We start from the raw sequence: 26,188 nt of genomic DNA, 5'->3' as shown, positions 1-26,188 counted from the left end.
AAATGATGTAAAAAAAAAACTCATTTCCATAAAATTCTAATCCTCCCTGACTTAGAGAAGGAAGGGACACAAAAAGGGAAAATGGTGATTCACGGATTTGCATACTTTTCTCCCTGGAGAGAAAAAAAGAAAGAGAAAAAAGGTTTTTCTTTTACCTAATGACCAAAATCCTTCCCCACACTTCTGACCTTCCTTTTCTTTGTTCTTTTTTTTTTTTTGTTTCCACCTGTAGCACTTGACTTTTTTGTTTTGCATAATTAGATAGTCGCATTTTCGTTTTCTTATCCGGAACCCAACCAAAAAGTCGATGAGTCAACAAAGCAAAAGGCGGTAGCAAAGAAAAACTAAAACCACCCAACCAAAATGGCCGACCAGGAGACCCCTCTGGTGGTTGGCGCGACCTTACTCAACACCCACTGACCCCACGTCACCCCATTGTTTCGCCCGAAGGTAACCCACCAGAGCGCGTGCCCACTAGCAGAATGCAAATTAAAACAAATTTGTTTTCAGTATGTCCGTGACAGGCTAGGCCAACAGAGGTCAAGTTCATTCTGCTCGTCGCTCTTTCCTTATCGTGCAATTTGTTTTTTGAAAATTACTTATTAAAAAAAAAAAAGAAAACAAAAAGATTATCCTCTCAGAAAAAAAATACACTACTCACTACTTTTTCTTATTTGAAAGACAAACTTTTCTTCTTACTTCTGATTCAGCAACAGAGAAAAAGAAGAATAGTGGGAGTGATTTGTTGTGCTCATCAACTGGTGGCGTGTATCATTTGTTGTTGCGACGGCAGATACAATGAATAACGAATCTACTTGTCATCAGCCAAGCACCCTCACTGTTGATTCCCTTTCATACAAGGAACTTCAAGGACTGGCCATGTCCCTCAGTCTACCGGGCAAGATGAAGGTGAGTAATGAGTCTCAATTGTGTTGTGTGAATGAATTGTTCATCGAGAGACTAATGAATCTTTTCATAAACAGCAAGGGGTTTTAGTGGAAGCAATTAAAGCTCGTCAGAATCACAACGAACAGGCAGTCGCGATGATTTTGGAAGCCAATAGGCAAAGGAGGATCCTTAAACGTGAGCAACAATTGCGACATCAACAGCAGCAGCTGTTAAAATTCAAAGACGGTATTTTGTTTTGGCAATAACAAATTGCCATGCTTAATTTTCAAAAAAACAAACATCGTCTGCTAAAACGCGATTTTCTTTTGTTTTCTTGTTTTGATAGTGGATAACAAACGCAAATGCTTGTCACGACCGAAAATAAAACGTTCTGCCAGCGAAATGGAAATGGATCCAACTTACATCGTCGACCAAGAAACTTTCAAGCGTTCGAAGTTGGCTGCCGCGTTGATCCAGCAAACAAGGCAGTCCCGAGGGCCGGCTTTTTCTTTCACTGCCCTGACGACAGGAGCCACTTCTCTGACGATCCGTAAAGAGCATACGTACCAAACAAGTCATGTAAACACATCGAACGTGGGGGGATGTAGCTCATGGGACCACGCGATTATGGCCGAGTCTGTGGCCGCTCTTCCATCACAGTCTCTGCCCGTCATACCGAAAGCTTTGCCGGATCTCTCCAAAGAGCTATCGATCCTGCCCGTGTTGAGCGATTGCAGTGCGGTCACTTCATCTTCGACCAACAATGAAGACCTTTGCTGTAGCGTGGGCAGTGTGAGCACGGGTGCCACGAGTACGAGCAGCTGGCAGTCGAGCAGTAGCGGAGAAAACCACCCGTCGCTTCCGCAAAGTAGTTTTGAAGACTGCGATTCCGCGTGGATTGGAGCAGACGAACCATACGATCTGAACACGTGGAAGAACATGCACAACTCTAAATCAAATAGTAATAGCTACGAGAACACGGCCCCTACGGTTCCTCCTAACTCATCCGCAAGCTATTTTGAAGCGACAGCCGCAACAGCAGCACCTGACATCTTTATTAATAATGGTGACATTTATTCTCCAGATGATTTCATAGCCAACAGTTCCGCATCCGGGGGCAATTACAATGCGCAAGATTATCAGCTTCCCCTCGAGTCTTCCAGTTCCTTTCAGGATGTTAAACCAGATCCTTCGACGTGGTCTGAATCTGTTATACAACCATCGCACACGTTCCAGCAACCTCAGCAGCAGTTTCAGCAACAGTCTAATGGCGTCTGTACAATGTCAACGGAATCTCGTGTAACAAACGGCGGTTGCTGCTACGACTTTGATTGCCACAAACTGGGTGGTCCTTTCTTCCGGATCCAGCGGCCGGGTAATTCGACTCCTCTTTTTGTTCCCAGTGGTCGCAGTTTGACGCTGTCCACGTTTTGCAACATGTTGCCTCGAGTCGCCTCCTTTGTTCAATAATTAAGTGTGATTTAAATGTTTACATGCTCAATCAAAAGATTAATGCGCCTTATACGCTGCCTTTCATTTTAATGTTTTTTTTTCCCTGTTGTTTCATTTAATTTAAAAATCGTCGGTATCCAATTATCGATTTCATTTACCCTGTTTAATTTAAAATGTTTTTTTGTTGTATGAATGCTTACTCGCACATTCAAGATTCTTATGATTTCCTTCAAGTCCCTTTTCTTTTTGTGATACAGTTTTTGATCGCGAGCTCACGTGTTCATGCGGAAATAAACGCAACTTTGTTTTGCCTCAAAAAATATTTCTAGTTTTTGCAACTGTCTAACGCATTTCGTATTCAGTGGCTGTGTCCTTTCAAATGCAGTTCAGTAGCTCACCGGAATGTCAAACTCCATGCAGCTTCCATCGTCGTGGAATGTGCACTGAAGGAAATGAACTTCAGAGCGAAAAATATAGGGGTTGCCGAGAGATGGGGCGTTTTCTTTGCAGTTTAATTAAATTTCCTGTGTGATGAAAAGAATTTGTAATTATTTAAGCTGGTCGAAAATATTTTGCGATATTTAATAACGAACAGTGCAGTTTTGCTAATGAAGAATACATTTGATGGGTTAGCAAATGGCAGGTAATTATGTCTGTTTTGTAATAGCGGGTTTTGACGTATAGGAATCGTGTTTGGGGTTTCTATGCTAAAATGATTAATTAGTAGGTTTGTAATTGTTTTTTATCAAGACTCACATGTAGTAAAGGATTCACTTTACTACATAGTAGGTCAGGCAATAATCTGTCCGGATTATTCATAGAAAAATTGAAAGATAAACAGTGTTTTAATATATCTATTTTGCAAATATGGTATCACGTTTTAATTTTGTTTTTAACTTCAAAGCAGAGTTACGTTAGCTAATGCGTCTGCTTTCTAGCATCCTGACTAAGCGAAATCAACTAAAAAAACAAAGTTCATTATCCTAAATTCTAAAGCGATACGTCATTAAAAAAAATTTCCTTAAAATAAGCATTTTAGTTAGCATTAGTTTGGTAGCCAGCCAACGAAGAAAGTTCGGCGACTGTACGTTCTCCCATTGTGAAGGGTAAATTGTTAAGGCTATTAGCTGAACCCTAGCCCCTATAAATATAATTACAATTGCTATTCCTCTTTTTGGGGTGCGTAAACTTAATGTCGTTACATTGAACAGTATTGGGCAAACAAAAGTGTGCAGAATAATGGAAAAAATTTAATGAAGTTGAAGCTGACACATCGTTAATTCTTTTTCGTAAAGAAATGATAGTCGTCATTCAACTTGCGTATAAATTGGGAGATAAAAGTAACATGTTTGAATTTCATCATTGCAGTGAGACCCTTGAAAGCCATGCCTGTATGACTGAGATACTTGTGCCCCATTTTCGAAACGTATCTTATTGACCTCATGTCAACGGCTTTGAAGGGATATCAACCGAACTGTAACAAGAGATCTCTTGTAAATGTAAGAACCATCGCTCAAAGATTAGTTAATATATGGATATTGCATACAACCATCACCTGTAATGATCTAGTGAGAAATTTTTCAATATATTTACATAAAATTAATCAGTCCGATGTGGAACACACTGTTCATTTCTTATATTCGAAATTTTCGACGGTTGTCATCGGCTAAGGGCATCCAACACACACCATCATTTGACGATCGAGCCGCCATAGCCATTTAGGCAATGGCGCATGCATTAAACGGAGGGAGAAACCAGATGTTTAGTTACGTTTATAATTAATGTTCGTCGATTGCTGTTGTATGTTGTAGTTTTTAATTAGAAGTAAAAAATGAACTTTGTTAATTCGAAAACTGTGTCTAGGAAAATGTGAAGTTTTAGAAACCAATTCTTTGATGTTTCGCTTTTGTCGTAGATTATCCTGTACTGGTTTCAGCAACACAGTCTGCGGTCAAATTTCTTATTAATTTGGTTGAAGTTTATTTATTAATGAATGAATATCCCTACCAAGTAGTCGAGCCGCTGGACTGTCTTGGACAGTGCTCAGCTTTCTTGTAGGGGTTTCGTTGATCGTTAGTTAACAAAAAGAGAATCCTCATATTATTGAAAACAAGGATGGAAACAAGTGTGGTATTAACCAGCTGTAATCCGCACGTAGACATGATCCGTCCTTCAATGGAATCATATAAAGTTCCGTCACATAATACGAAATACGTATTCATTTCCTTTGTTCACTTAATCAAACCCAGAATTTTATATTCCACAAACTTTTTTTTGCTAATTATTCGACTGGGATGAGTTATCACAGCGTTTCTTACCACTATTGCTCCCACGGTCATCGTAAAAAGTTGGACCATACATTTCAATTAAAACATCATGGCCTCAACGGCCACGTTATAAGTATTACAATGACATAAGCAACGGCTTATGCCTGCCAGATTATCGAACGCCAGTATTTACTTTACTACCGTGGTTGAATAAGATTTACTTTTACATTATGTAGTTCGTGCAGAACGACCTGCAGGTATTCGGAAAACCCTGGCTATTATACATTTTACACGCAGAAAATAAAATAAGATAAACGAATAAGCGTACGCGACATATTTTCTTTATTGAAATGGCGATCGTGTCATTCATATTAAACGTGTCATCTCATTGTACGGGAGTTTTATCCTTGTTACGATTGCCCACTTTAAGACCCTTAGGCTCAGAGTGGCTGCGTTTCGTAAAGACTTTATGCTTGTACTTGAACACGACCGTCTGTCGGATTCGGGGCTCAATTATGTTGCGTCGCTGCATAGACTTGTACCGATCGATCAAGACATGGCCTGTATAAGGAAAGGTATTGTATATTAAAATAGAACACTTGCTTGCCTTTTAATCATTAATTTAATAGACGGTACCTTCTGTTTTCAATCCACGTAAAGTGCCAGTAATCTCTTCGCTGAAGTTCACTTCAATTGGCGGGGGCTCGTACTTGTGCCGGCCCAGCATGGCTGGCTTAAACATTTTGGCCTCTTTCTCTTTCTTTCGCATTTCAATTCGCTTAGCCGTCAGTTCTTCAGACTTTCGAATTTCACGGCGAATTGATCTCAATCTAATGTGAAACGGATGGACAATAGGAAATGATATTCGTATTTAAACAGATGGATATCTTGAAATTACCTGTCAAATTCCAACAAACGCTTTTTAGCTTCCTTCAGTTTCTTTCGTCGCATGTCTTGCCATTTAAGGGCCTTGGCCCTGATTTTCTGTTTGCGTGTTTTGGGTTTGGTTGGGCGAACGCAAGGAACGTCTTCTCCCTCTTCTTCTTTGGCTGGCTCTTCTTCATTGGCCAAACCTTGCGTCATTTCGGACCACCATTCTTCCTATAATTTAGTAAATAATTAGTACAACCAATCGCGCCAATGTTTTTGCAAAATTTACTTCTTTTCTTTGTACGGGAATCTTCTTTAGCATTGGGCCTAGCCTTCGTCGAGTTTTCATTTCTTCCTTCATCTCTTTAGTCTCGAGATTGTAAGCCTCTTTCAATAAGGCTTGATGATCCTGGAAAGTTGGATTGTACGAAGTTCCCGGATGAGGATATTCAACTTGTTTAAGGCCTGTTGTTTTCATGAACATAGTCGGCGGACGGCTGTAAATCCGTTTGCCAATTTTCTCCATTGTGTAAGTCTTTAACTGGTCTGACAAATCAAGTGCTGATACTTTTTTGTCCCCAATCATCAAACTGTCACCTTAACATAAACTATAATTACAATTTGTTATTTACAAAATGATGTATGACATACCAGCATCTCCCCAAAGATCGAAATCAAATGTTGTCCTCAGCCTTTCAGGTTTCTTTTTCTTTGCTAGTGCCTCGACATTCTCCTGATGATGCTTCATAGACTGCAGAAAACGAGTAGGAATTTTACCATTGGCTCTCCTTTCCTCCATGATTTTTCTGAGGAGCGGATCTCCTCTTTCTTCTGGAAGTCGAACACGATTTCTAATGCAAAAAGGATTGGTAAAAACAAAACGTGACTAATGACAGCTTGGTGAAAACCTTTTCTTCAAAGGATCTGTAACAGCTGAATTTGGAGTTAAAATGGCGTAACATCTTAGAGGACCAATATCTTTGATTTTTCGTTTCTTTGTTGGTTCACTCTTTGCAGGTTTGTCTGCTTCAGTTTTCGTGTCAACAACAAAAAAACTATCACTTGGGCGTTCTTCCAAAGGTGCTCTGGAAAATTGGAAAAATAAATTATTAGTATATTACACAGAGAGATATATCGCTCGTCTTACCCAAGTCGTTCATCGAGTCGCTTGCTTTCCAAAAATCTTTCCACATCTTCAACGTTTGAGGTGACTCTCCAAGCTTTCTTTTTATGTTTAACAATTCTTTTTTGTTTTTTCTTGTTTAATTTGTCACTTTCATCCACTAACCATGCTGCACCCAACGTGGAGGTCGCCATTTCTCTCAGACATGGAGCGGTGGTGGCGAACGCAATCAATTATGAAAACAATAACTCAGCTAAAGAAAAGTTTAATTAAATTAACTAGTATGATATTAATAAAATTTTCCATAAATTTAGAATAAGCTCCCATTATTCATGTTCAGTTTAAGCGTGTTTAATTTCAAAAAGTTGATTGTTATTTATGAGCTGCTGTTTAGTCCCATGATCTTACGATCGGCTCGGTGGGTGTGTTTTTCTGTGAGAAATGTCATCTGCATAAAGTGTCACTTGTTTTGCGTGTTTACTTATTAATCTATTAACTATCAGCTGCTTTTTTGAATGATGGATGAATCTTCAAAAGAAGGAAAAGGGCGGCACGATCTTCTTTTACAGGAAATTGAAGCCATCGACGATTATTGGGGCCCAACCTTCCGGTAATACTGATCATAGCACTTGATTGGAAGGATCGGTCTCATTTATTGTGCAATGAATACTGAATCTTTTTATTTGATAATCTAGTGCCATTTTCGACACGGATGAGTGTGATGCTTTTGCTGACAAGTTGGATAGCAGAATAAGAAGCCATGATAGGGATATTGAGAAGCTCTGCAGTGCTCACCATCAAGGTTTCATAGAATCCATTAGAGATCTCTTGGAGTTGAAGGGGTTAGCCAATAGAATCCATGTGAGTACCTTATCAACACAATATGTTCTTAGCTAACTGTTTCTAAAAATTTTGATTACTCAGGGTGAAGTTCAAACAATTGACAGTGACATCTGCCATTCTGTTACCCAGCTAAAATTAAAAGGACAGGAACTGGCTGATGCCAGAAGAATAGAAAGAAACATGAAAACCACCATAGAAATGCTTCAAAGTTGTTTGCCTGTTTTAAGAGCTTACATTAAACTGCAACAGCAAATGAAGGAAAAGCGGTAATCATTTTTGCAATACTTTGCTGGAACTTCTCTCCATGACACAGTTTTTCACAGGTACTATCCAGCTTTGAAAACGCTGGAACAACTTGAGCACATACATTTGCCCAACATTTCACACTACAGGTTCAGTGAACACATGAAGAAAAGTCTGGCGAAAGTACGTGAGTCCATCAAAGAGGCCTCGATGAGCGATCTAAAAGACTTTTTAGAAAGCATCCGCAAATATTCGCCCAAAATTGGAGAAGTGGCTATGAGACATGTAAGTTTTTTATTCAAAAAGCTATTAATAATATTCATTAATTTTCCTGATTTGAATTATTTTTAGACGGCCGAACAACTCAATATCGATATCTCGGCCAATTCATCGGCAATCAGACGACTAATTTCACCTAACGTGTCGGGTATAGCGATTGATCATCTAATTTTAAAAAATTAAAAACTTATTTAACGAATATTATATTTAAACAGGCGAGTTTGACTACGATGCTCAGTCAGAAAGTGTGTATAGCGTCGAAGAAGATCTCAGCGCTCAAGATTTGGTTGATTTTTCACCTGTTTATCGTTGCCTTCACATCCATACTGTACTGGACGCCAAAGAAACATATGAAAACTATTACCGTAAACAGAGAAAGAAGCAAGCTAGATTAGCGCTTCAACCTCCTACAAATATGGTTTGTTTTCCTTAACTTCGTTTTGCCTGTTGTTTTTACTTATAATCATTTATGCAGCATGAGACGATTGAAGGGTACCGACAATATTTTCACGGCATCGTCGGCTTCTTTGTTGTGGAAGACCACGTCATGAACACTGCCAGCACCTTAGTCAACCGTTCCTACTTAGACGACGTCTGGAATATTGCCGCTTCCAAAATAGCTTCATCTGTTCGCACGCATTCGGTCAGTGAAACTTTAACGTCTTTTTCAATGAAAACAGTTAACTAAATTAATTACTTTCTTTTACAGTCCTATTGTACGGATCCAGCCCTCATGTTGAAAATTAAAAATCTTGTTATGCTCTTCAGCAGCACTCTCAGAGTAAATAAGCTTAATTTCATTTGAAAGTTTGATTTATGGGAAGTGAACTTACATTCTGTTTATCTTTCTAGACCTATGGATACAGTGTGTCTCAGCTGGTTGAGCTATTACAAGAGATCCGTGATCATTACAACGAAGTGTTGATGCAACGTTGGGTCCATGTTTTTCGTGATATTTTCGACGAAGATAATTATCATCCTATTCAGGTTTATCTTATCTATTCAAACCAGTTTTATCTGTGTATTGTAAATTTCTTTTCATCTAACAGGTGACAACACCCGCAGAATATCAGCGTGTCATTGAATCTTTTCCCTATCGGGATAGCAATTTAGAAGCTGCCCCATTTCCAAAACGTTTTCCGTTTAGCAATTTGGTACCTAAAGTGTACCGACAAATCCGGAATTATATCCAGGCATGTCTGCAATTCTCTCAAGATTTGAACTTGGCTGACCAAGAGATCGATGACACTCTGAGGCGATACACTAATTTATTGCTGACGAGGACCCTCAGCGGTTGCCTGTCTACGCTGATCCGCAAGCCGTCGCTCTCGCTTCTCCAACTCATTCAGATCTCTATCAATACCAATTACCTAGAAGAGTCTAACGGCTGGTTGGAAGAGTTTATTGCTCAGTTAACTGGTGCATCTCGCGAGCTGTCGCACATTGCCCGGCTGCAGGGCCGAGCCGTCTTCCGTGATGTGCGAGATGACGCAGAGCAGCAAATTTACGAGGCTCTAAAGCGCAAGATGGACGAATTTATGGAATTGGCTAATTACGACTGGCTTCTTAACGAGCCATCAGGTCACGCCTCGTCTTTTCTGATGGACTTGATCGCCTTCCTCCAAAGTACCTTTCAAGCCTTCACAAATCTCAAGGTTAACACGAAAACAATTGAGGATGGAATTGAATGTGAATTACCCTCGTCCACGAATGGAATGTTGCCAAATAAGGAGACTCACAGTATTGTTTTTTTGTGGAAGCTAATAGAAACTTCCCCTTACAGCGCCACTTTCCTAAGGCGGATGGCAATGACGGATGACCTTAACTAACTGTTTTTCTTATTTCCTTTCGAAACAAAAAAACAGGAACATGTTGCCCAAAATGCCTGTCTGACGGCCTGCCGTCATATTGCGGAAATTTTGATGGATCTTCTGCTCAGCGACGACGTCAAGTCAATTTCGATGGGAGCTCTTCAGCAAGTCAACCTTGACGTTATTCAATGCGAACGTAAATCATTTGTTACTTACATCCTCTCTTGATTTAGTTGTTATTTTTCTTATCCCCATAAAAAAAAAAAATTCTTTTTTAATGTGGTTTTGCTACACAGAATTTGCCGCTTCGGAGCCTGTGCCGGGTTTTGAGGACGGGACGCTACTCTCATCCTTTTTGGATCTGCGCCAGCTGCTGGATTTGTTGCTGTCTTGGGACTGGTCAGCTTATTTTCACGACTATGGCCAAGAGACCAGCAAGTACCTGCGCGTTTCCCCTCAACGAGCTATAACCGTTTTGGAAAAGTAAGATTAACTGTCGTTTGACTCATTCTTCTTCATTCTTTTTTGTTTATTTATTTTATGTTCTCTGTCTTAATAGATTACGAGAAGCTGACAAGCGGACCGTCTTCTCTGTTTTGAAGAAAAGCGAACGAGACAAGAAGAAACTAATGGAAACGGTGTTGCGTCAACTGAGGCAGCTGCTCCAATCTTCCGCCTGAAATGCGTCTCCTGCCAGTCTTCATCCCCTACACCCAAATCTTCCACGTACATTCAGACACCATTTGTTTTCTATTGTTGTAAATGTGTGAATCCGGTGCCTTGTAATCAAGTTGCTTCTTTCTATTAGATCGTTTCTTGTAATGCCTGTGTCTACACCCCCCTCAAAAGAAAGTGATTCAATTTCATTGTCGATAGATCCTCTCTACCTAATATTTGCTTATTTCTCACCACATCCATTAATTCTTCCCTCCATCACAGGGTTGTCGCCTCGACATTTGATTTCGAAACCTGCTGGACATTGAATAAAGATTGCAGCAAATTTTCTGAAAGAAAAACAAAATGGATTGGGCTGATTTTCGTTGTGATAACAAAAGCAACAACTTCCTTTAAATCTACTTAGTATATTCTGTTATGATTCGCCCTTTTGCGCCTTTTTTTGGTAGTCGTTTTCTTTTGTTTTCCACGTTTCACCGTTGTCAATTTTGTTGCACATGGTCAAAGTGTACAAAAAGCTGATAAATAAAAATAATATAATCATTGAAAAATATTCTCGAAAGTTTTAAACAATAAACGTTTGACATTTTTTGCTTTTATTGATCAAGTTCTCAATTTTTGTACACGTCATTCTTTTGTTTTTTTTGCAACAGTGCAGACCACCTTGTGAGAACATTCCAGTTCTGATCAGTGAAACACGTGCGTCAATGTTGGTGGGCTCCTTGCAACCGGTATTTCCATTTTTGATTCCATTAAAGATAGATTAACATTATTTCCCGATATGGTTTTAGCACCAAGGAGAGTGCTTGAATACATCAGTTCAATTTCCTGGATCGAAGACAAATAAGCTCCTGGCAATTTCCAGACCAAGGAAAGGTCGTATGACATACTTCTTCACTGTTTTTTTTAAATTCAATTAAGTATTCGCGCTTTAGATTCATTTGAACATATTCTTATGCGTTTCTATACTACGATTAATGCAATCCAAGAAAGGCTTACGAGTCTGTTTCAACGACTCGTGTAATCCTTTTTTATGCAGTGCATAGCAGTTATAGATATCAATGTTACAATTCTACCTCCCTCTAAGCCTTCACTCAGAGTTGCCTTGTTCACAAGTTGTCCATGTATATCAGGACAACCCCGTTACACGCACGTAAGAGCACATTAAGATCTTGAACCGAGAATATTAAGGCAGAAAAGAAAAGGTTTTCCATCAACTGTCATTCCCAATTCGTTGTTCGTAACAACAACAACGAAAGACGAAGTCGTAAAGTCGATCTGTTTCTGATAGTATTTCCCCTACGTACAGCCACCTGCTGTTGAACCCATAGACGTCGAAAGAGATTATAGATTACACACATACATGTATCCATATATTTATTCGTGTTATCCATGTTTTTCCTCTCGCTACGTAGAAAGGAAAAAACCGATCTAAATAATAGTAGCCTTGGATTTAAACATTCGTGTAACATTCTCCTAACATCAAACATCCAGCAGCAGGGGGCGATCGATCTAATGCTTTTCCCCCTTTTTATCTGAGGCCACCCTGCTGACGATGATGTGCCTATAGCAAAGTTAGCCGTCTTTCTTTTGTTGTGTGCATTTTCGTGGAAACTGTACGGATGATTGCACTGCGGCTAGAGGGGGGGGGGACACCAAGAAAAAGGAAGGGAACCAAACATCCATGACGACTGGTGACCTACCCCCTGACAGAGAGAGAGTTTAGAGATTCGAAGTCGAAGGTTTAGGCTTTGATGAATGCATGTCCGGCCCTTTTTTTTAACACAGCCATTTTTGTGTGTAAAGAGAACATATGTGTAAAATGGGTAAACAGTTTATGAGAGGAAATATAGGAAGACTCGATTTTTTTTTTTACTTCCCCTTTCCCATTTTGTGCGGCATCTCTGCGGAATAAGATCGAGTGGACTTTTAACGACTCGGCGAACCCGACCGCAAAAGACAAATAAACAAACTTTCCCCTCTCCAGTTGTGGAAATCCGACTAGGGTTCGAGTCCATCTAGCAAGTTTTCTTTTTCGAATCAAATAATCATAAAAATACATTGCATGTGTAATAGAGACATGTCTTCTCGTGTTTCTATGTTTTTAAAAAGAATTTTTCTGTGGTTAATCATTCCGAAATTTTCTATTATTTCCATATTCATGTAAAGCTCATTAAACGTGTTACACATAACTTAAAAACCCAAAGAAAAGAACATACACACACACACATACACACACGTGAAAGTAATAATAATATACATGGTTTTTTTTTTCGCTGTTCCAGGTCGATCTTAGCTGAACAAAACAGAGTAACGCATCACCTGGAGCGTCATAAAAAGGAGGAGCAGGCAGCTGTAATAATGGGCTGAAGTGATGGTTTGCTGGCTGGGCGTGCCAGACGTTGTGGACCGAGCTTCGATTATCACCTGGAAAATGAGAAGAAGAAAAAAGTTATTTTTCAGGTTGAGTCATCGGGTCCAATTATTATTTTTTTTTACGTATCGATGATTATTGTTATTTTTATGCATCGTAAAGGAAAAGAGAAATTTGAATATTTATATTTTGTTATTACCACTTCGATAGGAGAACTGGGCACGACTTCATCTCGAACAAAAACTTGGCATTGGAATATGCCTCCATCTTGAACTTCGGCCCTGTCAATCTAAACAAGGTAATATAAACAAAATATTTAAATATTAAGGTCATTATTTAAATTCCATTTATTATTGAAATGGCTTTTTTTACGATGAGTGTGGAAGTTCGTGTGTCCTCCTGGAAGGCAAGACGCAGTCGGGGATTGGTATCGATCAATAAAGTGTCACCGTGCGAGATAACCTCCTGGTTGGACGGATCTATTGAATTCATTTGACGTGGCAAAGGTGAAAAGAAGAGAGGATTCACTATGTTATTTGTCATGTATACACCTAACATACAACGTTGCATCCATTTACCTTTCATATCGAACCTTAGCCAGACGACCGGATTCGACAGAGGTGATGGTTCAATCAGATCCATCATCCGCGACAGTTGACTATTGACAGGCACGCGACATTGGAGGCTCACCTGAGAGCCTTCCGGCACTACTTTCCTAACAGCAACGTGATGTCCTCCGACCGAATCGACGACGACGCTCGCACCGTAGCTCGTGCTCTTACCCAACACTGGTTACAAAATACGGGAAATGAGTCATTTGTCACGCGGGATTTTCCTAGTGAGTATTATGTTTATTTCTTGACTATCGAGTGTACGCTAATGGTTTCCATCCATTTAGGGAGATGGAAAAACAGCTGAGTGTTGGCTTCGAATAATAGTCGAAAAAAAAAAGATTTGTCAAGATGGTTGTGACGAGCCATCACGACATATATTTCCTGGTCTTTCTCCGTTGTCCCTCGCGTGCAGCATCATTAACACCCTAACTACTTAAGAAGGTAATAAATGAGATAAAAATCGCTTAGGGGGTTACGATATTTTCTAGGGTTGTATTTGGGAAATGAAGAAAAAAAGAAATATCATTTCTTTTTCCCTCTGCCCAACTGTTGATACAATCCTGACAGCTCATCAGTAGCCTTTCTTTCTTTCTCACATAAGCAATGTATCTGGTTGGGTGAGTCAGCACACACAGGCACAAGAAACGAGTCTTGATGAATAATGCATGAGGAATCTGAACACCCATTTCGAAGAGAAATATTCGTTCTTTGTGTGTATGTGTGGGGTAGGAAAACTTTTTACGTGGGTAAAGAAAAAAGAAGGTCTATATGTTTTTAGCTGAGCTGCTGTATAAGTTCTTTGGCATCACGAGGTTCTGGAAACACATCTAACCTTTGGCCTGCATCATCACGTTTTACGACTTGTGGTCTAAAATTCGTTTTAAAGAAAATTCTATTTTATTTTTATACTAGTCTTTCCTTTTCGCCGGTTAAGAGTTTTTTTTACCGCTAAGAGCTTTCCCGATCGTAAAAATCTCTTTTTTTTCTTTACTATTTTGGTGGAGATGTAATCTATCCCGTAGAGTTTTGACACGTCGTTTCCTTTGATATATAAATAGGCCTATACTGAATTAAAATGTTGATACAATCTCGTGTCATTAAATTCGTAGAGATAAATCTCTCAATGTCATGAAATTGGTGACCGACCATGTAATTCTCTACATTTTAATTCTTCCAGGTGGGACATGAGACATGCACCTTTGGTGCACGTCCCATAAAAAAACATAAATTTTCTTTCTTTTTTTTTATTATCAGATATAAAACGAAATTCTATACAGCCCCCCGTTTGTAATAAAAACACGCGTTTATTCTTTTTGTGCGTGATCCGTCAATCTGTGGAATCCACACAAACTCCATAACAAGAAAAGGTAAAATTCCTTTTTTTTTATATCGCAATTTATTGAATCGACAAACATTTCTTTTCTTTTTTTATATTCAGGTCTTGTAAACTCCTAGGAATAATGTTGTTCATTAGTCCGTGTATCTACTTTCTTTTATCCAACAACGTTGATGGACATGTGGATAGAACAACGGTAATCTATATAGCTACCTGGGTTTTTTCTCTTCAACTGTAATCATTCGGCCTACAAGCTTATTTTTTTTTCTTCCCCTCTTTTTTTTTTCTCCTTCAGAAAATGAGAGGTTGATAAATAGCCGACTGGTTTATTTCAGCACTTTTTTTCCCCGACGATAAGCGACGATGGGTATAAGGAGGGGAGAACTAGAAAGAAAAAAAAAGGAAAATTTCCCTATCAAAACATTGATCCTCTCAAAGCTCTCCGACTGCCCCCTCTCAGAAAACGACTTGGCAGCTCGCGAGCCACTTTGAAGCCCGCAGACATGTATATTCAAAAAGAAGAAAAAAAGAAAAACAAGTGATTTATGAGCCACGAAAGCCGAGAAATCCTTCCGATATACGAACATACGTAAGTTTTCTCTCACACCCAGTTCTTAGCTATTATATGCCCTACTACAGGCAAAAATGCCTCTACTTATAGAAAGAAAAATAGACCTATCCCCTCTCCTGTATGTGTATACCATTAACCTTACCACAGAGGGGCTTATTCAAACTTTTTAATTCCTAGTGTTGAATAATAAAATAGGCCCTGACGTGTAGCAGCTGCTGGCTACAACATTTCCCAACGACCACGATTGAAAAAATGTGACCTACACCGGTAGGTCTTCCCCAAAGCAATTTCTTATTTGGTTGAATTTTAAATAATTATAATAATTGAATAATTCTTTCTTCTTACCGCAGCAGATGAGGAAGTAGATGACTGACCGATGCATGGTGTTTATTATTATGACGGAAATTGTGGGTTGCCAATGTTTTTCTTCTTCTGGTGCTGTAATGTATACAAAGTGGGACAACCGAGTGCCGGAGAAAAAAAAGGTAATTTAATACATTCGGTCCTGGTCGGCCTGCTGCAACTAAGGGACTGAGGAAGGGTTAATGTTTGCGTCCTTTTTTTTTTCTCTTCTTCTTATGTGTGTTCCTTTTTGATTTTCCACACAGCACTTGTACGAATATAACAATAAGGATAAAAAGCCGCCAGCGCAGAAATTCAACGACTCACGGAGCTCGTGCACAAAAGACGCGGCGACCGTTTGTTATATTGCTTTTTTTTTTTATAGTTTTATCCAAATCAAAATGTGCATAGACGTATAGTTATTTTCTTGATTGGACCTCAAGTCACGAATTGGAGATAATAGCGACGAAGAAAGAAAAAAAAACTGTTCGATTTTTCGTGACTGAAACAATAATGATCTTTTTTTTTTTTTTGCTTCACTGTTTTTTAGAAACAAACACACGGCCTCGATTTATTTCAACCTCAAGATCAATCGATACGCACAAATGGAGATTTTTGAAGCGACAACAAGTACCGCAAAAAACCGTGGATGTTAAAGAAAAACACGTTTTGAAAGCGGAGGAGAAACGCTTGCGAGCGCCGTTTGGGTACGACTGGCCTGAAGGTCGGCGGTCTACTAACTGAATGACTTTGGTGGGTTTTCAACCAACCATATATGTGGGACGTATAGTTCAAAGAAGGGACAACCACATTAATTCACTCCGATACTTCCTGCAAGGCCAGAAAACACTTGAATCCAACATTGAAAATAACTGTCGTTATTTCCGCATGTTGAGCAAAGACCTTCTTCTGCGTTGGCACATAATTTATAGCGAATTTCATAATCTTGGCGCTAAACTTTATGCCAGCGAGCTGCAACTGTGAGCAAAGGACGGTAGGTTTAAAAAGAACTGGCAGAGTTGCTCGCCTCAGGGCTAACAGCTGTTGTCTGCTTAACACGCAGACTACACGTCAAAGGCATGTTTTGGTTGAATGCCTCTATAAAATTCCATTACAGCTATCGATCTTACCGCTGCTGTCTTACGTTAGCTTTCAACAGAGCATTTGGCTACAGCTTATCCCAAGCGACTGACGCGAAGATGAACGATCCAGTGGAGACCGCCAAAAGACTAGCCGCCTTCAAAGCAGTGGACAATCACGTGGTGGTAATGAATCAAATAGTTTCTAAATCCTTTGAAAGAGGACCCTGTTATGCGTTCCTCGCGTGTTCATGTAACGGCTTGACACATATTTCTCCCCATTTAGGATGGTGTCATTGGCATTGGGAGTGGATCGACAGTGGTCTATGCTGTTGAACGTCTAGCACAAAGAGTCAAGGACGAGGGCCTGGAAGTAATTTGTGTCCCATCATCTTTCCAAGCAAAGCAGTTGATTATACAACATGGTTTGAAGTTGGGAGATTTGGAAATGAACCCTAATGTATAGTACTTTTTATTTGCTTATCCCTCGGCATACCCAAATAATTCTTGTTCTATTTCTGAAGTTGAAAGTCACAATTGATGGGGCTGATGAATCTGACCACATGCTGACACTTATCAAGGGAGGTGGCGGCTGTCTGACCCAGGTGAGACCATTGTCATGTGAACATTTTCATCTGAAGTGTTAAATATTAATCCCATTCACCAGGAAAAAATCCTCGCCAGTTGTGCAGAAGAATTTGTAGTCATTGCAGATTACAGGTATATGAATTTTCAGCTTATACTGTTAAAAAGAAAATTTTTAATTACAGTTAACTAATAGGAAAGCATCTACACATCTAGGAGATCAGTGGAGTAAAGGCATTCCAATTGAAGTCATTCCTAGTGCTTATCGTGCTGTATACCAAAAAATTGAGAAAATGCTTGGAGGAAAGTCAGATCTCAGGATGTCTGGAAGTTCTAAAGCTGTAGGTATTCTGTGTGAACAACACAGAAGTCTCTCTATAAAAGTAATATTTTGAAAATAGTATGTTTTTGTTTCATTAGGGTCCCGTTGTCACAGACAATGGCAACTTTATACTTGACTGGAATTTTGAGGGTGTAAAGGATTGGAAGCAGGTGGAAACTACTCTGAACATGTAATTCTAGCTAATTCTGTTTTGCCTCATAAGTATTTTAATTCTTTACGTATCATTTTTCAGGATTCCGGGAGTCGTGGAAAATGGACTTTTTGTCGGAATGGCAAGAAAAGCTTATTTCGGTATGAGCGATGGGACAGTGATGGAACGAAACGTCTAAGTTGATAAGTACTTAAAAACTTGTGTATTTTGTAATCACACTCTGAAAAAAAAATGAACACAGAATACCTTTGAAGATAATCTCTGCACTCATAAAACTTTCTATCATTATAAATATATATCATTTTAACACTACGATTTAATTTCAAGGCGTTGTTGACATTGTTCCCTCCCAGGCCGCTTCTTTCTGCTGGGCTGCTAATCGTTTTTTGGCTGGAAATTTAAACAGAAACCGAATTTAAAATTTACTTCACTAACAAAATCAACCATTTCCAACCTTTAGCATCTGCGAGCATTTGACGTTCAACTTTTCTTTGCTCGGCGCTGACGGTGTTTCTGATTCCCAGCGCAGTGCTGACCAAACGTTTTGCCATGCTAGCTGATGTTACCGGCCGAGGTCTGCTTTTAAACAATCATTCGTAATCGTAGAATTTTTAACAAGTTTTCCTCCTAACTTACTTAAACGGTTGAAGGGCTGTCGAGATTCGCCTTGCACAGTTTCGTGATTCTTTGGTCGCTTGGGCAAGGGGCCGCATTTTAATAACACTTTGAGGAACAGCCAAAGCATCGACGGCTTCATTATGTCGTCAACAAATTTCATCCACAACCAATCAAAGGTAAGTACGTTAGAATGTTTAAAAATTTAGAAATTACATTGAATTACCTGCGTAAGCGCTGCCATAAATGGCTAAAGCATGTGTATCATCAACCCATTTAATGGAAAAGTCTGGTGGTTTCCCAGTTATGTTCAAAGCTAACGATATACTAATAAGAAGAGAGAAAACATTGACTGATCCAAGTGAACTACCTGTAAACAGATCCTCAGTCTTGAATGCTGAAGGGAAATCATACAGCTCAATTACGTGATTAAGATCTTCGTCATGGTTCTCATGAGCTACTTGCGAGTATATTTCATTGGATGGCTGAATAATTCGCACAGATCCAACAGCAAGCGATAACTGCAATTGAAAAATCAAGAAACCTAATGTTTTTACATGGCTTTAATTGAGAAAACAGGTAATTAATGTTACCTCGTCTAGAGCATCGGGCCTCAGCAGGTCACCAGTTTCATTATAGAGTTTATCCCACGAGTCTTCTTCAGAACTCACGTTTCTTTGCAGCTCTTTAGGTGACGCTAGGTTTTCCAGAGGGACGTGATTGGACAACTCAGCCAATTCGCAGCTCTCCATCAGATCTCCGACATCCACTACTGGTTGCTCTGGAACTTGGATGAAGGGAACAGAACTTACACGTGATATTTTTCGGTGGACTTGCGGAGGAGCCTGAATTGGACTGGTCTCTTCTTTTTTGAAGATAGGAGTTTGATTAGTTTCTTCTTCCACAGCAAGACCTGCACACCCAGAAAAATCAGTTATTGTTCCAAATGGGATCAACTTGTCTGAAAATGAACTCACGCATTTCCACACGTGTTGATTTTTTTCTAATGGGTGAAATAACTTTGGTCCCTGACTCAATTTTGGCCTTCATCTTTCCACATTCCTGAATGTCATCACTGAGACCATGGTTCTGCATGGAAGATTTACGTGGTGGGGGCACATAAATTGCTTGAGATGGTTTTTTCATGTTATTGTTTGGAGACTGAGCAGACAAGGGAGCTACAAAATTGCAGCAATTTTTGTTGTTGTAAAAAGCCCACAAGAAATATTTTGAAAAACATATAATCCTCACCTGGATCAACATTTTGCTTTGCAGTTTCTTGCAGCACACCAGTACTTCTAGCTGGTGGGGGACGATAAATGGCTCTTTCATTGACAATTCTCTGCTTTCTTGGCTGTTTGTTATCTGGTGACTGTTGCTGTTGACAACTGTCATTTCCAGGTGTTCTATTAAATTTGATACAAAAACCACATTTAGTTTTGAATTTGCATGTACATCACTCAACTACTTTTCTTGAGCAGAATCCATCCTGAAGATTACTTTAGGACATACAACAGTCCTTCGGTCAGCTTTTCCAACAGAAAAAGTCTTCAAACTGTTGCTGAAGTTTGTCTCAACAATCTTGTGAATTAAAAACCGCAATCTAGGAGAAACTGACGGAAAAATAAACACAGCTTCTTGACCTATAAGAAATAAAGGATTTATGCATACAATATAAAAAAATCTATTACCATATTTCAAGCTGTACCAAGAGCAACAAGACTTATTTACCGGATGACGGTGTGGTATGCGCGTATGCGCAAATATCAGCGTATACTTGTTCTACAAATGATTCTTCTAGTTGGCTAACGAAAGTAGAGCATGGAAGAATATCTATTGCGGCCTTGGGTAAAGAAGCGAAAGTCATTTCACTTTTTCAACTCACTGCGCCATGTTTCCTTAGCAAAACAAAGTGTGCGTTGCTCACAAAGATAAACATAGATGCGTAACTAGATAAGAGAAAGTGGAACATTACGAATGCTACGCCACCTGCTCATGAACAGAAACAACGAAAACACTCTGAAAAGGATTAATATGCAATTTTTATAAGAAAAATAAATTTAAATATTTAAATCATGATTTTGTTGAGTGTTTCTTTGAAAGATTATATTTTATTAAATGATTAACTGAAAACTGCGATACCCCAATACTAGCAAGGTAGTTCATCTCTAATCTCTTAAGTTTTATCCATTACACGTAAATAAAAGATGGCGGCTTCAGCGAAAACAGATGTTAATCTGACAGCTCTCTATGCCGAATTGAATAAATTTGGTAATAATGGAGATTATAACCGTGCGATTAAAGTTGCTAAGAAAAGTAAGTACTTTGTTTGAACAAAAATGTAATTGAAGAAGCTGATTAAAGACAAAACATTTTTATTAGTCTTGGACGAGGCGCCGAATGAAGCGAATGCACACAAGTGTCTGGTAGTGTGCTACATTCAAGAGTCTGATTTTAAGAATGGATTGGCCGTTATTAATAAAAACCCTAGTCTTTCTGAGTAAGTTTCTTCATTTTTATGCTGTGGCACTCATTAAAATTGTGTTTCTTTAGGACAATGACATTTGAGAAAGCATACTGTCTGTATCGTTTGAACAGAACACAAGAATCACTTGCTGTGCTGAACAAAGAAGCTAATCTTGAAACTAAACATAAAGAACTTAAGGCTCAAGTCTTATATCGAATGGAAAGGTATAAGAATTGGGCATTATCAACAACAATGACTTAATAAATAATAATAATTTTAGGTTTGCTGAATGTCTTGAGTTGTATAAAGAATTAATCAAGAACACCCAGGATGATTATGAAGCAGAACGTGAAACAAACTTATCTGCAGTTGTAGCCTGCCTAAGTCTTGAAGGAACAGTAAGTAAATAATACATTTTTGCTATCCAGTCATTTCACAAATTCATCACATTTTTAGAAAACTAATCTACCCATGTCAACGGATGACAGTTATGAGTTATCGTACAATGAAGCGATCCGTTTGATTGGTGAAGGTAAAACCGCTGAGGCTGAGGCACAGTTACGCAAAGCTGAAAGTCTCTGCAGAAAATCATTAGAAGATGATGGAGCAACTGAAGAAGAAATTGAGGACGAGTTAGCTTTGATACGGTAGGTCATAATTCGATATGAGCCAATTTTATGCAAACTTTCATGCGTTATTTAAAATTTCAGAGTACAGTTGGGCTATGTAACTCAACTTCAAGGACGTACATCAGAATCGCAGCAAGTTTACCAAATGGTGCTAAAACAAAAGCCAAGCGATGTAGCACTCTCTGCGATCGCCGCCAATAATAGTGCTGTAATTAATGGTGCGCAAAACATCTTTGATTCCAGAAGAAAACTCAAAATGACTCGCACCGCTGTTGAAGAAAATGACGCTAAATTTACCACAAGGCAAAAACAAACTCTCGCCGTGAACCAATGCCTCTTCTTAGGTGCAACAGCTCAGGTCTTTTTGTCATTTTTCACAAATTTCTTACATTCTATGCTATATTTAACTGTCTAACAATTTTTATCCTCGTAATTCGTAACATACAGGTAGAACAATGTCGAAAGGCAATCGAAGAGCTGAAAAAAACGTACCCTGATGGAATTACTGAGGTGTTGTTGCTCCAAGCTGCATTAGAATATAAAGCCAATCGTTTAGAGGAAGCTTTGGCGACGTTAGCTACGGCGAAACCTGATTCTGCCCTTACCGCTGGATTAGCGGCTTTGCAATTGCTGCTGGAAAAACGCGAGTTTGATAGAGCCACTGCTCACCTCGAACAACTACTGAAACAACATTTCCGTCTGGGACTTCTGGGAAGCTTGGTATCACTGCACAGTGCTCGCGGACAGCGTGATAAGGCCATATCGTTAGTTAATGAAGCTCTAGATAAATTCAACAAAACTAAGGTTTCTTATAACAGTATTTACTTGAGAAGAATTTGATTTACTATTCAATTTTAGATGCAGGCTGATAATCAAGTAAAGCTTTTGCGCCAAGCCGCAGCTTTTCATTTGAAAGGTGGTGAGCCAGAGAAAGCTGCCGCTTGCCTGGAAAAACTTTGGAAACTCGATCCAAGTGATACAGCTACCCTAGCCCGTCTTGTACTCCTCTACTCTCAGGTAAAGTTTGTTTTTGTGAACATCGATAAGCTTATATGAACTTATTGTTTCCCTAATAGTTTGACCCAGCTGTTGCCCAGAAACGAAGCCAACAACTGCCTCCTTTAGAATTAGATGCAGGAGTTAGCGCTCTCGATGTCGATGCACTTGAATCAGCTACATGGGCTCTCGGATTGAAGAATGCTCGTAAAGGACCGCCTGCTGGGGGACCTACGTAATTTTTTAGAAAATAATCTGTTGAGTTTACCACCTTGACCATTCCTCTTGCTTTAGGTCGCCTGGGTCTACGGGATCGAAGAAACTAAACGATAAAAAAGTGAATAAGAAGAAACCTAAGAAAAAGAAGCTTCCCAAGCGCTATGACCCGAAAGTAGCGCCCGACCCTGAGCGCTGGTTACCCCGCCGTGAAAGGTCTACTTATCGTCCAAAGAAACAAAGAGACCGCCGATATCGTGACGTCCGTCCGGATGTTGGTAAAGGGACACAGGGTAGCTCTGCTGCTATGCAAGAAGCAGAGAACAAATTGTAAGTTAAATGTGTCATTGTCGCTGATACCCAAATGTTTTGTTAATTATTCAATTGTTTAATGAACCGCTCTAGTGACATGTCTAATGTGAAAGCGACTGCCAAACCAGCAGCCGCAGCATCCAGTCCTACTACCAAAACCTTGCCAGCTGCATCCTCGCAGAGATCCAAACCAGGACAAGGACAAAAGAAAAAGAAACGAAGTGGAAAATTTTAATTGGAGGAAATCAGAACTTTGATTTAAAATCCTGTAATGCACTTGTTTGCGTTATAAATTCGGAGAAAGGATCTTTTTCTTTGTTATGATGAACGAGAAAAACAATAAAAGGTAAAGTTCCATGACTTTTGGTCTGTTCTAACACGACCGCTAGATGGCATTTCGAATCTTGCATCGTGGTTCTGTTTACTATTATTGTCGTCAGCTGGTGTCTTGTTTTAGTTTTTTTTGTCTTTGTTGTAAGATCGTAGTACTAGTGCCAGCAAATAACAAAGCCAATCTAACTATAGCCAAAAGTGCTACCTTGGCCTATTAAATTCCGAACTAGGCCTTTCCTGGCACAGATTTTTGTTATTTAAGAGTTATTTTCAGATTTACAAGAATCACAATTTGTATGCAATCCTGTTTAGTGAATCATTTTTGGTTAGCCAGGCCATCATTGCTAGGAGAAAAAAATGCGTTCAATTACGCAAGCAGTTAATGAAAAATACTCGGATGACGATGAAGACACTTCGGGATCGGGCTTTATTTTGTTTGTGCGAAAATCGTCACCAAGAAAAAGGCTACCCAGTACCCTTATTCTTGATCATTGTGAAATTGATTCTGTGGGGGATGAACAGTCCTTGTGCTCAATCCTCCATGACGTAAATGAGCTAGATCTTGCTCATAACCAGATTTCTAAGTGGACTGAGGTAATTGTAGAAGAATTTCAAGTTATTCACTGATAATTTTTTCCGTTTTTGATAGATAAATAAGCTGATCAGATGCCTTCCTAAGCTAAGCTTTCTCAACTTAAGCTATAATATGTTAGGAAGTGCAAATGTAAATACACCTCAGATATTACATCCTTCACTGAAGAAACTGGTGTTAAATCGTGTTGGGATTCAGTGGAATGTACTTGTTCCATATCTCAGTCTCATACCAAAGTATGATGTTTTAATTAGCTAACAAAAACTATTGGCTTTAATTTGAATTCTATTCAAGTTTGGAAGAGCTACATCTAAGCTTTAACCAGATTGAAATTTCTGATCAAAAGAAAGAAAATGAAACAAATGAAATATTTCCCAAAATTAAAACTTTACACTTTGATGGGAATCGAGTCGAAAATCGGGATCACTTACGTTGGATTTCAACAAAATTTCCGTCACTGACTTCTCTGGTTTTGTGTGACTGCCCTCTATGGACCTTACGATGGACATCTCTTGCAGCTCGAGAAGCACAAGTAAGGCATTAAGAACAACATTACCGATAAAAATGTGCGATCTGTAATCCCGAATGAGATCTTTGATTAACTAAACATTCGATTATTAAAATTAGCAAATCCTAATGTATTTTAATCTACGCTAGGGCAAAAAAATGTCCGGAAGTTCTTTGGCATCATTAAGCAGTAGTACGGGGTCATTATCCACATCTTTTTGTTCTGGAGACGGGAAGACCAGTACGTGTTGTGCCCCGTTCCTAGACCTTGATTGCACGGATCCAATAGGAAAAGAATCCACTGATTTCGTCTTGTTCCCCTGCCTACGCTCTATCAGTTTGAATAACAGTATGTTCGATTGCTGGGAAGAAATTGACCACATTCGCAATTGGCCATCATTGGCTGAACTGCGCATGCAGTCTTGCCCCCTTTTTCAGGTTAGTTTTTTCTCAGTTTTGAAAATACGGTTTTTAGTTTATGGACAATTTGCGTGTCAACAAAGTATCGTCATCATTTTCGCTTATCTAGAGAATGACGGAACACGAGCGTCGTGAAATGACAATAGCGCGCTTACCTAATTTACGCCGCTTGAACGGTGGCGGCGATATTAGCGCGAAGGAGCGTGAGGAAGCCGAACGAAACTTTCTGCGTCGATTTCACGATTCCGAAGTGAAACCCAAGAGGTTGCTGAAATTTTCTAAAAACTGATGCGCGTACTAATGTTTGAAAACTAAGCTTCGTTACTCGTTAAGGTATCAAGAGTTGCTGGACATGCATGGACATGTAGCCCCGTTTGCGAAAGTGAAATTAGCTCCGCCGAAAATAGCAAATGTCTGGGTCAGATATGGAGAGCAGTCCTGGAATGAAAAGAGTCTATCTTTGTACATGACTATGAAAGAGTTGAGAGGTATGACAATTTAAGAAAGGCATTTTCCTTCAAAAACTTAATTTAAATTGAAATCTTTCAGAAAAATTTAGCTTTGAACTAGGCCTTCCCGCGTCGAAACTCCGGTTATGGCATAGTGATCACCAACAACCGATGCTCATGCGCTTTTCTGCAAAACGATTGTACAGTTACAACGTAAAAGACGGTGACGAAATTTTGATCGATGAAAAACTAGGATAACGCCAAACGATCTGTTTTAAACGTTAGTTGGTTGTGTATTAAGTTGTTTTTGATATGCTTAAGAATCATCGGTTTTTAGAATTTTTTAGTACCTAGCTTCGCAAGGTGGTAAAGTTAATGGGTTAGCTGATGCCAAGTATTTGATACAACAGTGGTGAAGTGTTGCTGGTGATAACACACATCGAAGTTTATTTCGTCGGATTTTTGAATTTGAATTATGCGCAACTCCCAAAAACATATATTTACTCGTCGTTGGTATATAGTACGTAAATAAAAAGACAGCGATTTAATTTGTAATATTGCTTTATTTTGGAATGCGGATTCTGGAGAGGTTGATTTGGCAATAGAAAAGGAAGTTTTGTTTTTGAGCATAATTATCGGCGCAAGCAGTATACCTGGCAACCCGTTTTACCAGAAAAAAAATCGTTTTTTTTTTTCTGTTTTACTGCTATCGCCATCTTCCGGTCAAATTTCTAATTAATTCTCTTCATACACTTCCAGAATTTTTCCGCTGCATCGCGCTAACGCTGTAGCGTACTGGCGCTAGC

The 26,188-nt window shown here is 39.2% G+C and overlaps 8 protein-coding genes and 1 long non-coding RNA gene across 12 annotated transcripts; 6 read left to right on the top strand and 3 right to left on the bottom strand.

The window, feature by feature from the left end:
• The first annotated feature begins 480 nt into the window (after positions 1–480).
• On the top strand, positions 481–2,660 carry LOC130700070 (uncharacterized). The gene is made up of 3 exons (XM_057522073.2): positions 481–909; positions 984–1,134; positions 1,235–2,660. Exons 1-3 carry the CDS (start codon positions 799–801, stop codon positions 2,356–2,358), a joined length of 1,386 nt encoding a protein of 461 aa, XP_057378056.1. The 5' UTR covers positions 481–798; the 3' UTR covers positions 2,359–2,660.
• Positions 2,661–4,932: 2,272 nt separating this feature from the next.
• Positions 4,933–6,817, bottom strand: LOC130700067 (ribosome biogenesis protein NOP53-like). The gene is made up of 7 exons (XM_057522071.2): positions 6,625–6,817; positions 6,386–6,562; positions 6,129–6,328; positions 5,767–6,074; positions 5,506–5,708; positions 5,244–5,437; positions 4,933–5,168 (listed from the first exon to the last, which is right to left on the bottom strand). The coding sequence occupies exons 1-7, from the start codon at positions 6,792–6,794 to the stop codon at positions 4,993–4,995; spliced, it is 1,428 nt and encodes a 475-aa protein (XP_057378054.1). The 5' UTR covers positions 6,795–6,817; the 3' UTR covers positions 4,933–4,992.
• Positions 6,818–7,006: 189 nt separating this feature from the next.
• On the top strand, positions 7,007–11,013 carry LOC130700095 (exocyst complex component 6B-like). Its single transcript, XM_057522107.2, has 13 exons — positions 7,007–7,210; positions 7,296–7,461; positions 7,525–7,709; positions 7,767–7,971; positions 8,038–8,113; positions 8,181–8,383; positions 8,441–8,608; positions 8,675–8,746; positions 8,818–8,952; positions 9,015–9,620; positions 9,831–9,972; positions 10,073–10,259; positions 10,336–11,013. Exons 1-13 carry the CDS (start codon positions 7,116–7,118, stop codon positions 10,454–10,456), a joined length of 2,361 nt encoding a protein of 786 aa, XP_057378090.1. The 5' UTR covers positions 7,007–7,115; the 3' UTR covers positions 10,457–11,013.
• Positions 11,014–12,576: 1,563 nt separating this feature from the next.
• LOC130700085 (uncharacterized) lies at positions 12,577–16,457 on the bottom strand. The gene is made up of 5 exons (XM_057522095.2): positions 15,692–16,457; positions 13,404–13,613; positions 13,198–13,304; positions 13,025–13,114; positions 12,577–12,878 (listed from the first exon to the last, which is right to left on the bottom strand). The coding sequence occupies exons 1-5, from the start codon at positions 15,726–15,728 to the stop codon at positions 12,744–12,746; spliced, it is 579 nt and encodes a 192-aa protein (XP_057378078.1). The 5' UTR covers positions 15,729–16,457; the 3' UTR covers positions 12,577–12,743.
• LOC130700100 (uncharacterized) lies at positions 13,533–15,621 on the top strand. Of its 4 annotated transcripts, none has more exons than XR_009003649.2 (5): positions 13,533–13,663; positions 13,724–13,880; positions 14,694–14,806; positions 14,878–14,971; positions 15,071–15,621. It is a non-coding gene; the product is annotated as an uncharacterized LOC130700100 (long non-coding RNA). The 4 variants fall into 4 exon arrangements; XR_009421628.1 differs by having other exon boundaries at positions 13,724–14,806; positions 15,071–15,364; positions 15,542–15,613; XR_009421627.1 differs by having other exon boundaries at positions 13,724–14,806; positions 15,071–15,364; positions 15,524–15,605.
• A 264-nt stretch (positions 16,458–16,721) lies between the features above and the next one.
• Positions 16,722–18,148, top strand: LOC130700083 (ribose-5-phosphate isomerase-like). The gene is made up of 7 exons (XM_057522093.2): positions 16,722–16,953; positions 17,054–17,227; positions 17,292–17,372; positions 17,435–17,487; positions 17,549–17,693; positions 17,773–17,864; positions 17,928–18,148. Exons 1-7 carry the CDS (start codon positions 16,768–16,770, stop codon positions 18,022–18,024), a joined length of 828 nt encoding a protein of 275 aa, XP_057378076.1. The 5' UTR covers positions 16,722–16,767; the 3' UTR covers positions 18,025–18,148.
• LOC130700064 (R3H and coiled-coil domain-containing protein 1-like) lies at positions 18,034–20,391 on the bottom strand. The gene is made up of 10 exons (XM_057522065.1): positions 20,193–20,391; positions 19,930–20,104; positions 19,713–19,867; positions 19,439–19,639; positions 19,055–19,374; positions 18,832–18,982; positions 18,688–18,777; positions 18,483–18,597; positions 18,301–18,422; positions 18,034–18,236 (listed from the first exon to the last, which is right to left on the bottom strand). The coding sequence occupies exons 1-10, from the start codon at positions 20,326–20,328 to the stop codon at positions 18,169–18,171; spliced, it is 1,533 nt and encodes a 510-aa protein (XP_057378048.1). The 5' UTR covers positions 20,329–20,391; the 3' UTR covers positions 18,034–18,168.
• Positions 20,392–20,629: 238 nt separating this feature from the next.
• Positions 20,630–23,441, top strand: LOC130700061 (signal recognition particle subunit SRP72-like). Its single transcript, XM_057522061.2, has 11 exons — positions 20,630–20,777; positions 20,844–20,961; positions 21,015–21,152; positions 21,209–21,326; positions 21,385–21,575; positions 21,639–21,915; positions 22,005–22,361; positions 22,422–22,574; positions 22,634–22,788; positions 22,848–23,099; positions 23,175–23,441. The coding sequence occupies exons 1-11, from the start codon at positions 20,669–20,671 to the stop codon at positions 23,314–23,316; spliced, it is 2,010 nt and encodes a 669-aa protein (XP_057378044.1). The 5' UTR covers positions 20,630–20,668; the 3' UTR covers positions 23,317–23,441.
• A 132-nt stretch (positions 23,442–23,573) lies between these two features.
• On the top strand, positions 23,574–25,930 carry LOC130700069 (tubulin-specific chaperone cofactor E-like protein). The gene is made up of 7 exons (XM_057522072.2): positions 23,574–24,008; positions 24,064–24,242; positions 24,301–24,538; positions 24,664–24,951; positions 25,043–25,197; positions 25,267–25,421; positions 25,483–25,930. Exons 1-7 carry the CDS (start codon positions 23,772–23,774, stop codon positions 25,638–25,640), a joined length of 1,410 nt encoding a protein of 469 aa, XP_057378055.1. The 5' UTR covers positions 23,574–23,771; the 3' UTR covers positions 25,641–25,930.
• The last annotated feature ends 258 nt before the right edge of the window (positions 25,931–26,188 follow it).

The sequence above is a fragment of the Daphnia carinata genome, chromosome 8, assembly GCF_022539665.2.
Source record: "Daphnia carinata strain CSIRO-1 chromosome 8, CSIRO_AGI_Dcar_HiC_V3, whole genome shotgun sequence".
Classification (NCBI taxonomy): Eukaryota; Metazoa; Arthropoda; class Branchiopoda; order Diplostraca; family Daphniidae; genus Daphnia; species Daphnia carinata.
Note: the sequence above shows the minus strand (reverse complement) of the source record. Positions and strands in the feature narration are given on the sequence as shown.